Source organism: Euprymna scolopes, chromosome 25 (genome assembly GCF_053919585.1).
Source record: "Euprymna scolopes isolate OS-2025 chromosome 25, ASM5391958v1, whole genome shotgun sequence".
In the NCBI taxonomy this organism is placed as follows: domain Eukaryota; kingdom Metazoa; phylum Mollusca; class Cephalopoda; order Sepiida; family Sepiolidae; genus Euprymna; species Euprymna scolopes.
The window spans coordinates 95,257,634-95,270,133 of record NC_136506.1 but is presented as its reverse complement, the minus strand read 5'-3'; the positions used below and the strand labels follow the sequence as shown (position 1 = coordinate 95,270,133).

At 37.4% G+C, this 12,500-nt stretch overlaps 1 protein-coding gene across 6 annotated transcripts in view; it reads right to left on the bottom strand.

Annotated features, from left to right (window-relative positions):
- LOC145247526 (uncharacterized) overlaps positions 1-12,500 on the bottom strand; it is a 225,468-nt gene that overhangs the window by 134,627 nt on the left and 78,341 nt on the right. For all 6 annotated transcript variants that reach the window (XM_080109349.1, XM_080109350.1, XM_080109353.1 and 3 more), the window contains 2 exons: positions 5,681-6,331; positions 867-1,499 (listed from right to left, as the gene is read on the bottom strand). In XM_080109349.1, the coding sequence (XP_079965475.1) occupies positions 867-1,499; positions 5,681-6,331 (1,284 nt within the window). The remainder of the gene's footprint in view (positions 1-866; positions 1,500-5,680; positions 6,332-12,500) is intronic.

The window sequence follows — 12,500 nt, the reverse complement described above, 5'->3', positions numbered from 1 at the left end:
CATGGAGTTTGGGTGACAACAAATCTCCCCAGATTTCCAGTACTCACCAATTCTTTCACTAACCTTTGCATCATCGCAACAGCCACTTGCCATTAACTTCTCGCTGGCAATAACCATTTTTCATCATTGGAATTTGAGTGTCAATAAGGTCACAATTCTTTAACGCTCATCCAGTGTAGAGCTGATTAGACCTATCTCTCCTTGGTCTTTCCATTCTCCTTGGCTGTTTGGTGTGGTGCCAGTCAATGCCGGCACCACAAATTTTTATCATCATCATCATCATTATTATTATTATTATTATTATTATTATTAGGTTTTGTGTTATGTAGATACATAAGACACTTTTAATACTTTATATTTTTATATTTAAAGGGAGAAAACTCTTTTGTACACTAAAGTTATGTCCTTGGCTAATATACACTTTTATGCATGGATTGATCTGCCCAAGGTTATCTGCCCCTGGATTGACCAGACAACAACAGAAAACAGGGAAAATGGAAAATGATACCAAAATGGGCTCAATGGCAGACAAATCCACCTTATTATGATAGATCATGTTATATTGTTGATCTTCACAGAATCGTTTTCATCCATTTTATTTCTTCATAGTTAATTCATGACAGTAATGAAGAAAGAAAGGGTTATTGCAATGGAGAGACATTAGTAAGATACTTTTTATAATAAATAGTTTATTATTGTTGATCTTCACAGAATCGTTTTCACTCATTTTATTTCTTCACATTTGTGTCGTACTAGTAACAAACCACTTCACACCAGATGGTATGTTCAGCACACAGGATTCTGCAAAGAAAAAATTGTTATATGTCACAAAATGATACAGGAAGTCAACAAAAAGCAACACTTACCCCGAACAATATAGTTCGATGCGAGCAAGTCTTCACGGGTTCCATACCAAATCTCCAGTTCATCAATGGCAAAGTTTGGTGCTGACGGTGACCCCTTGCTTTCACCAAGGTTGGGACGACCAATTCGAAACTCTTTCCCCTGGGGTGGGTTATCCTCCTTGTAACTGATCGCCTCTGAATGGCCGACTAATTTGTTATTCACATACATATTAAGCCCGGAATCACGATGCCAGGACAATTCCACGAAATGCCACGTGTCTTGCTTGAGATTCGGGATTTGGATCTTCCATTTCTTGGAACCACTCAAGAAGTCGACGCACAAGTATCCTTCGCGCTGGTACATGGAAATCCCTCCTTTTCCGGTGGAGTAGTAGTACATGTTGTTGCGGTAAGGTCCAAAGTTAATCCAGCTGGACAGTAAAATCCCAAAAGTACATTTTTCCAGATTCCCGAGGCAGGAGTTTAAGTGACTGCCCAGGTTAATGTATTGGTTTGATTGATTCAGATTGACTGCATATCCTACACGCCCGGGAATCAGTTTGGGATTTCCATATACGGTAATGTACAAGGAATCATCCAGAAGACGAGTGCCATTGATTTTATCCATGTCGATGATATAGTTGATTGGACGACCTGCGAAAAATATAAAGATATATATATATATATATATAAAACATATAAAAGGTGAAATGGGCGTGCACGTTTGTGTATGTCCATGGAAGGCTTTTTGCGTTGGGGTTCTCATGTCGGTTAGATTCCGAGAGAAGTTTCCGCATACTTCCTAGATCCTAATATCTCAGATTCGCAAATGAATATTGTCTCTATCTTTTTTTTTGATTGAGTTTTAAAAAAATTGTGCCGTCCCATCGTGTCAGACAGACAAAAACTTTCATTGCTGGTAATAATAATAAAATAATAAATATTTAATGATTTTAAACTACCAGTAACGATAAAATCTATAGATCACCCCCCCACCCCAAGTGTATTTTTATGTTTGAGAAAATATGTATACATTTAACATGTGTGTTTACGGTAACAGGGAAAATAGCAACTTTATAGTTAAATATTTAGAAATTTATATAGAATTGGAATTAGTAATTGTATCAGATTCGGGAATTGTATTGGAATTGGGATATATATATATATATATATATATATATATATAGTCTTTGAAGTTTTTAATCTTTAAAACTATACAAAAAAATATTTTTTATCATTCGTTAGAAAACCATCTAGTCAGTAAATCATTTAATCACCTGCAATCACTGCATCAACTCGCTCTCGAATTTACTCTAATACCAATAATTTATTTTTCAAGGGATCATCAGTTGTTTACCACGAAACACTGTTTCGGGGATTTAAAAACAAAACAGTATATTACATCATGGCTCCCCAGCAGTGTTGATCAAACACCGCCACCATATATATATATATATATATATATATGCTCTTAAGATATATATATATATATATATATATATATATATATTAAGATATATATATATATAGAAAGAAATGCTGATATAAAAACCTGCGGTCTACTGTATACTCTGTCCTGTGGCAGTCATATATGCACATGCATAAAAGATACATGTTTAGTCAACTTATGCTTGCCAAGTTCCAATTTTCTTGAATGTTCACTCATTAGCAACTATTTTCACCAGCTAAAAACCAAATTGAATTTGTTGCACAGGTTTGAATCTCCTATATATCAAGTTTCCAATCTATAGACCAAAAATTGAGAGAGTAGTTTTGTAGAGACTCTTCTGCACACAGATAGACAAGGTCACTTATATATATATATATATATATATATATATATATATATATATATATATATATATATATATATATATATTAGAAGGCCGCCGATGTTGCCTGGTCGTAAGATATACTTAAATATGATATTTTAATGCATACAGATTTTGTATTTATTATTATAAAGCCAATTCGCTATTGATTATCATATTGTAACTCATATATATTAGTGTCCCTCGGTGTGACCCGGTCGTAAAAGATGCTTAAATATATTTCAATTAATGTGGCTTTCGTATTTATTATTATAGAGCCAATCATCTATTGATTATTATATTGTACCCACTATATAGTAGTGATTTCAAAAGTTTAAAAGAAAAACATGACAAGCCATCAGCTAGAATCACAATCAAAACATGTAGCATTCCAGCCGTGGTCGTTAAGTTTGAAAAGTTCATGATGTTAAAATTTGAGACGATAAAAAATTCAGACTTTTAGTAATAGACTAGCGAGGGGTACCCGGCGTTGCCCGGGTGTTTGGAGGTGTGTGTGGAAACTCTGGGGGTGGGGGGTGGGGGTTAAAAAAAAGGAAGTATGAGGATCGAACCCGAACCGTTGAGGCAAAGTTGTAAATTAAAGAGTGAAAAAAAAAACGTGCGACGTTAACAATTGCCCCCCCCCCCCGCGAGATGCTAACAGAAACCCGTTTGAATTTATTTAATTACTTGGATTTGGCAGGTGCCCGTCTTAATGAGTTAATGAGGTCAAGTTTGACTGCGGGGGATAGTATTTCATTTACTGCGGAACGCTTTTTTTTTCTTTTTCTTTTTTTTTTTTTCCCCAAGATGTTATAGGAAAAAGACTAACCCACATGCGGCGAGCGACAAATGTTGAATATTTATCTTCCCGAAATCGAGCAAATTAAATAGACAGGCGAGCTTCGTTGTTAACTGTGAGATATTCCGATTTATATGTGATATAAAAAGTTTTAAAAAGTTGTGAACCGACCGACCGTTTCTCTGAAAAAAGCCTTTTGTAGACACTCAGAAAAAGCGAACACACATACATACGTTTTCGCTTTTATATTTATAGAGTTATAGATAAATACTAGCAGGGTCACCCGACGTTGTCCGGGATTGAATGATGATCAACAAATGTTCCACCCTCTCATACTTTTATTGCCATCGAAATCGATGAAATCGCCCATTTTTCAATCAAATTGATTGATTGCCGGCTTTAGTTAGGGATCCACCCTCTGCCGTGTACCGAGATAGAGCTTCATATGCCTCCCCACAGTGACAGTCCACAATACATTGCTGATTATATTGCACTCTAGAGAATCTACTGTTGATTTTATAGAAGTATTTGTAAATAATGGCTTCCCTTAAATTTTAAGATGCAAAAGTCAAGTATCATGATTCAACTGTGCTCTAAACAGAAACATTCAATTGAACGCGCCCCTATCTTATCAAAGAACCAACTGTTGATTTTATGAAATTATTTACATAATCACTTGAAATAAAGTTAACTATACAAAAGTCAAGTATGGTTGAATTGAGCTCGAAATCGAAATATCCGTTACGAACACGCCCCTATCTTATAAATGAATCTACAGTTAATTTTATAGGTCGGGCCTTTCTGCTTGTTCCATGATAAAACTTATCAAATGCATTTGTGATGTTAGGTTGTATAAAAGTGTTAACTTTGGTCAAAATCGAACTTTGTTCTTTAATCGGATATTTTCGATTATCCAGTTTTTGATAATCATCAGATGCATTTTAATACAAAGCCTACGTAAGAACACTTCCAGACACTTCGTTTGGAATTTTAAAAAATATTGGCCCAGCCATTTCAGAGTTCATAGAGAATACACACACACGTGCGCGCACACACACATGCATGCACGCATACACGTACACATGAATCATACACACGTACACGCATGCACACACATACACAAAGTTCCTTTAAGATGAAGATAGAGATATTATTGGTTCTGAGAAGTTGGGGAGAAATTAAAAACTTGTTTTTGAGTGAAATTTACTCTCTCGTTTTTATTGAACAAGACATTGTTTATCAAAGCCCAAAAGCTACTCAAGGACAAGGGTTAACGATTTGTGTCAGGTGAGTGGTTGACTAACATCTTGAGAATCTGGACCGAATTTGATGAAGAGAAGGATTCAACAAAAGTCCATTAGATTGCTTTGAGAGAATCTAATGATGCGTTGCCATGTTCATTTATGGTCGTTTTGTGTGCAAAGATAAACAAAGATAAAGTTAGATTCCATATGTTTTGATGTCAAGAATTTGGCAAAACAAACATCACCCCCTCCCATCAGCAGATTCAGGCATGTCATCATTTAATATGACATTTGTAATTTAGAAATCTAGAGGATGCCACCCACATCAGATTTATCAACAATATTTATCCACCGCAATATAATGTCACCTACACAAGACACTTTTGGTGTGCTTTCCTTTTGAAAAAGAAATGTTTTCTCTCGAAATTGTCAAACACATTATATCATTATAATATCCCAGTTATCTTTAACAGTATTTCCATATTTACAGATTTATATGTGAAAGATGTTTTGAAAAATAAATAGATATACGATGATTTGTGATTTAAGTGCAATCCTTGTTTTTTGGTCATATGTCATTTCACAATTCCGGTATCCTACATTGCTCACAGCCTTCTTAAACACTCATATAACATTTATTTATTAATCTTTACTCTAGCAGTTTTCTCAGAAAAAGATTAATCTAACTGAAATTTTGTATGGACCATTGCTATGATAAGTTGCAGCAAACTAAGTATTATGGTACCCATTTGATGCGCAGTTAAGGGTCAAAAGGGATTAATAGATATTAGTATTTAATACAGAAATGAGTAGAAATTGAATCATATTCAACCATCAGTTTGGTATAAAACACTAATTCTGATTTAATGGGTTATAACTTTGGCCCGTTTTTAATGAGAAAAAGGTCTATTAAAGTTAATATTATTAATCAGGTTTAGTACAAAATTTCACCCCCAAAAATGAAACATCATGTCTTACCTCTTTGAATGTAGCCATGAGCCAGTAGGTAGTCCAGGTCACCATACCAATAACGTATATTATCAAACGTGACCGCCCCAAATAACATATTACTGCTTGCGTCTTTACCCTTACCCAAATAGAACCGGTCTTCGGAATGTTGGTAGTTGAAATTCTGACTTTTTACTGCAGAAGTACCCTCGGAAAGATCCGAATTAATCAGTTTCTCATTCACGTAGATCTTGAGCCCGTGCTGCGGATGCCAGGAGACCTCAAGGTATTGCCATTCTCCCGGGTGAAGGCTGCGGGGATCTACTTTTACGGTCCACCTTTTGGCTGACGTTGCCACGGAGAACACCAGGTATCCTCCGACGTACTCCAGAGAGATCCCGTTGAGTGCTGTTGAGAGAAACGCCATGTTGTTCTTGAGATGATCCAGCCTGATCCAGCCGGACATGAGGAATCCGTGGCGGCACTGATCCAAATCGCCAAGGCATTTTTGTGGGTGCTCGTTCAGGTCGACATACTCGGTGTTGCCATCGAGCTGGATAGCGTTGCCGATTTTCCCCGGCACGAGTTTTGGCTGACCATATGCCTCGATCGTGATGGATGGATGAGTAATCCGATTGCCAATCATTTGGTCGAAGGAGAAGAAGTCAAAATGAGGCTGTCCTGAAAAGAAAGAAAAAGGAAAAGAAAATGATTAGATTCTTTGCGTCAACTTGATTGCAAGAAATTATTAAAGCTGTGTGACAATATGAAATGCCCAAGGTGACGAGACTAGCTAGAAAATGAATGACAATAGAAAACCATCAAAACTGACTGAACTATTAAAAGTCACAAGTGACACCATAGACAAATGAGGAGAGAAGACTCAGCTGCTTATATCAAACTTCCTTTATTTTGTTTGTTTTATCCTCGCATTCCATTATCGATGTTTCTGACCAAGGGGGAAGAATTGCTGCTTTCTAGATCAGGATCTATTCACCTGACATTTATCGTTGGTTAGGTTTAAGATTCAGAATAGAAAATAAACCTTGGTTTTACTTTCGACAGTCTTGTAATTCTCGCTTCCCTTATTTTTTTCCTTTAGTCCTCACATCTCATGAGCGATGTTTCTGACAAAGGGAGAAGAATTGCGATTCTCTAGATCAGAATTTATCCATCTAACGTTTATCATTGACTAGATTTCGACCTAAAAATAGTATTTTTAGCTTCTTACGTCCGTGAACTAATTCTACAAAACTTTTTTTTTTCTTTTCTTTTTTTTTGCGTGGGTGTACAAACTTTACTTTCTTGAACCCATGTGAAAACTCAAACTTATAGGACGATGGAAATGTGGAGTTTTTCAATTGAACATTTTTGTTTTTGTTTCCTTTTTTTTTCAGACTGGTTTTGACGATATGTCCTAAAACTCGTGTTCTCCTTGATCTTCTTGTTAAACATATACTTCTTGCTCAACATATACTTCTTGCTCAAAAGTGTTCAATCTTCTTTCTTTAATACATAGTTCCGGAATTAATTCAATTAACCAACCAATATCACACCCCAAAAACATATCATCCTGTCACTGCAGGATAACACCTTCATTGAGTCACTGCAAAGCGAGTCAAATATGTAACAGAGCACATATGAAGATATTAGTACCAGCCGAAGGATGGATGGCAAACGGAGCAGCATTTTGAATGCATATGCAAATTGGCAAATGTGCTCGGGCTTGCATCTGAAGGAAAAGAAAAAAGGACACTACGTGGTCAAAGAGAAACAAAGTCAGCGCTGAACGAGATAGACGTATAAAGTGAAAGTCTATAATATGGTTGTCTTCAAGTCCAACGTGAACAAGTTTCTGATGAGCCGTTCCACTTAAGCTAACAAATTTACCGAACTTCCATTACTATCGATTACTATATTGTCCTTTTGACTACTGTACACTCTTTAACCCTTATCCTTGAGTGGCCTATCGGCCTTGATAAGTGGTGACGCCTATGTAAAAAAAAAAAGAAAGAGTGTGGTCGAAAAAGATGGACGTATAAGAAGTGGAGCAGGAGTGAGAGACTTTTTTATAGCTGGTGTCACTTCTCTCCTATGCAATTCTCTACCTATATAAAAGCCAGGTACGGTCAATGATGGAGTATTGTTACCACATCTGCGGAGGAGCTACTAGAAGCAGCTTATCTTCCTTTGACAGAGTTCAAAATAGACTTCGTAGCTTAGTGGGGGATGCCTTTTTCTCTTCCCTGCAACCTTTTTTCCACAGAAGAGACGTTGGGGGCCTGTCTCTGCTTTATCGTTATTTTCATGGCAAGTGCTCATCTGAGCTTCAATCTATGGTGCCCCCTTGCCAAACTTTCACGTAAAACACTCGTCTAGCCAAAACCACTATCAATAATTTCTCACACTCTTAATCTGTGCCTAAACATAGATTCCATGAACAAAGCTTAGAACTGCACGCCTGTGGAACTCTCTTCCGTTTGCCTGCTTTCCAGCTGATTACAATTTGATTGTCTTCAAGTCCAACGTAAACAAATTCTTGATGAACCGTTCCCCTAAGTAATCTAATTTACAAAATTTCCACTACTTATGATTACTATGGTATACATCCCCTTGTCTAATGTATACCCATTAACCCTTATCCTGGAATGGCCTCCGGGCCTTGATAAGTCATAACTCCTTTGTGAAAAAAAAAAAAAATCTGGGAAGACGAGAAAGAAAATGCATCTGTAGTTTCCAGGAGACACTGGACAATATAATCATGGCGAGAAGCAAACGTGGGTCGCAAACGACAAAGTTTTAGCTGAGAGTCTAATTCTTATGCATACGACAAACTCATCCGAATCCAATAAGTCACGTGTATTCAATACATGTGCGTATGTGTCGTCTTTCTTATTATATATGCAAATTGTGAACTATGGCTTCGTGCACAGACGACCATCTACTTAACATCTAAAATCCCAAGATGATCAATAAAAAGATGAGGATAACAGTCAGCAATAAAATGGATACACAAATTATGAAGACCATATGACCATAAGGGCAAATGTCACCAAGCTCAATACACAATTCAGATCATTACCTTTCCAACGAGCCTTCATTTGTTAAATTCTGATCAATAGTCGCTAAGATTTGAAACTCATAAAATTGCCAAAAAAGGTGGGATATCTATATATCTATCTATATATACTGGTAACCAAATTGAATATTGAAATGCTCATGTCTTTATGACGAAACTAAATGAAAATGTGCAGGGTTTTTTTAAGATTATAATACTATTCTATCGTTAAAAGAATCTATATTTTCAAACCAATAAAATATGCCTAAATTTGCCTAAATAGTGTCCTGCCAGCCAGCTTCAGTTTTGCTGCTTCTTTTGTCTCCCCTGTTGCCGTTCCAGGACACTAATACATACATATATATATATATTTTTTTTTATTACATTTTCACCCCAAACAAGGCACATTGCCACTTTGGTGTAGGGGGCTACTATCAGGGGCAACAACTACTGGGGTACTATGTAGGGATTTGGGCAGCAAGATGTCGATTCACGTTGCCCTTGAACTTCTGCACATCAGTACAGTTGGAGAAGCAGCCTGTCGGGTCTGTCAAGGGTGTTCCTGTCGTGGGGGCACAAGTGCTTGCAGTTCGTTAGAGCATTCACCACTAAAATACTTGTAGAACAGGCAGAGGGATGCAAAGTTTCGTCGATGGGACAGAGGCTGAAGCTTAGATGCCAGTTCAGGGCCTATCAGATTTGCGACTCTCTTTTGAACCTTGTCAAGGAGCAAGAGACTAGTAGCCGATGCACCAGCCCAAATATGACAGCAATACTCCATACATGAGCGAATGGTGGCCTTATAGAGGTACAGGATACTTTCGGGTGTTAGTAGTTTTCTAGCACGGTAGAGAGAGCCCACCTTCCTTGCAGCAGCCCTGGCAATGACTTTGATGTAATTGTTCCAACTCATGTTTCCTGTGAACGTTAGGCCAAGGAGCTTCAAAGACGTACTCTCAGATAAAGAGTCGTTGGCCATTGCTATAGGTGGTAGAGAAGGTTTCTTGTAATTATTGAATGAAACTAGTTTAGTCTTGGCGGCATTGAACGTGACCATCCATTTTTGTCCCCATTCCACTACAGATTAAAGGTCATTCTCTAGTGTTTCTGCCATTTCTTTAGATATGTGTTCATTTGTTTTCCTGTCCTGCCTATTATAGAGTGTGGTGTCATCAGCATATATACCTCTCTCTCTCTCTCTCTCTCTCTCTCTCTCTATATATATATATATATATATATATATATATATATATATATATATATATATAATATAAAGCTGAACGTCTGTGTGTGTGTCTGGTCACGAATAGACTCCTATATGGTTGACTATTATAGAAAACTGATCACATATAATGATAGAAGATCTATCAAGACACAGGAATGGGTATGTTTGATCTGGCAGAATGATGATTCATTAAAAAGTGTAGGGTCTGCGTTCGCGCCTGGTCCACAAAGCATGGAAATAAAAATGTAAAAATTAAAAAAAAACGTTTACAAGTGTTTTTTTTTATATAGATGTACATAATAATACTTTGATAAGTATTTTTAACTTAAATAGGGATGGTATAATAAGATTGTAGGGTCTGCATTCGCGCCTGGCCTCCATAGAATGGAAATAGGCACACACTTTAATAAAGACTTTTCATATCTATCTGCGTAAGTATACTTTGATAATTATGTTTCAGTTCGAAGAAATATGGTATAATAAAATTATGGAGTGTCCGTTCGTGCCTGACCTCCATAGAATGGAATTTTTTTTTTTACATTTTCACCCCAAACAAGCCACATTGCCACTTTGTTGTAGGCGGCTACTATCAGGGACATAAGCATCAGCGATACTGTGTAGGAAGTTGGGCAGCAAGATGTCGGTTCATGTTGCACTTGAATTTCTGCATGTCAGTGCAGTCGGGAACGCAGGGACCCCGGAAGGGAATTCCAAAGTCTAGCTGTTCTGGGGAAGAAATTATTGGAGTAGACGGCTCTCTTGCATCTAGGGATCTCTACTGTGAAGGGGTGGGATTTAGCTGCTTGTCGGGTTTGTCGGGGGTATTTACATCGTGGGGGCACAAGTGCTTGCAGTTCGTCAGAGAATTCTCCATTAAAGTACTTGTAGAACAGGCAGAGGGATGCAACATTTCGTCGATGGGACAGAGGCTGAAGTTTAGCTGACAGTTCAGAACCTATTAGATTGGCGACTCTCTTTGAACCTTTTCTAAGAGCAAGAGACTAGTGGCAGATGTACCAGCCCAAATATGACAACAATACTCCATACATGGGTGAATGGTGGCCTTATAGAGGTATACTTTCAGGCGTTAGTAGCTTTCTAGCACAGTAGAGAGAACCCACCTTCTTCGTAGCGGCCCTGGCAATGTTCTCAATGTAATTGTTCCAACTCATGTTTCCTGTGAACGTTAGGCCAAATATATCACAAAGTTTAACAAGGTTTTTTAATATAGATCCACAGAATATTGTGATAAGTGTTTCAGTGTGTACAGGTATGGTATAATAAATTATGGGTTTTATCTATTTTATTTTTACTTTCATCATATTTTACTTTGGTTTTGATACCCCCAAATTCGAAGCTATTTCTTTACAACCCTTCCTTTTCATAACCTATCATACTTTCATAAATCAGAGTCCATTTTCTGTAGGCTGTTTTTGAACCCAGTCAACGACGGATACGTTTGCTAGTATATATATATATATATATATATATTTGTATATTTTGGTAGCAAGTCATTATTCAAGCACATCTCATTGAACACGACGGAGTTATTCTTTTTTCTGATCTTTCTGGATATCTTTTCCATTCACCGAGCAGTCTTTTTAATTTCAGCTGGCATGCTATATAAAATGGCGCCCAAAAGTTGTTGTTCGGCCATATTCTTCTCAAGTACTTTCTATCGGTGCATCCGATTATCATCAGGAGCGATTGTTGTTGTTATTGTTTTCTTTTTCCTTTCCTTTGAGACTTGGTGTATCTATAATTGGACCCACCAATAGGAAGTGCTTGAGAGAAATATGGCCAAACAACAACTTTTGGGCGCCATTTTATATAACATGCCAGCTGAAATTAAAAAGACTGCTCGGCAAATGGAAAAGATATCCAGAAAAATCGGGGAAAAAATAACTGTGTCGTAGGGGGCTATTATAAGGGATGTAAGTTGCAGGGATATTATGAAGGGAGATTAGTAGCAAGATGTCTGTTAACATTACACTTGAACTTCTGCATGTCAGTACAGTTGGGAAAGCAGAATCCTGGAAGGGAGTTCCAAAGTCTAGCAGTTCTGGGGAAGAAACTATTGGAATAGAAAGCTCTCTTACATCTATGGATCTCTATTGTGTAGAGGTGGGATTTAGCTGCTTGTCGGGTTTGTCGGAGGTATTTATGTCGAGGATACACAAGTGCTTGTACTTCGTCAGAGCATTCACCATTAAAATACTTGTACAGATGGGATAGACACTGAAGCTTAGATGATGGTTTAAGACCGATCAGGTTGACGACTCTCTTTTGAACCCTGTCCAGGAGAGAGAAACTAGTAGCAGATGCACCAGCCCAAATGTAACAACAATACTCTATACATGGGCGAATGGTGGCCTTATAGCGGTACAGGATAATTTCTAGCATGGTAGAAACAGCGCAACTTCTTTGCAGCAGCCTTGACAATGCTCTCAATGTATCTGTTCCAGCTCATGTTCCCTGTGAACGTTAGACCGAGGAGTTTAAAGGAACTACTTTCGGGTAATGTGCTTTTAGCCATTGCTATTGATGATAGAGATTGTTTCTCGTAA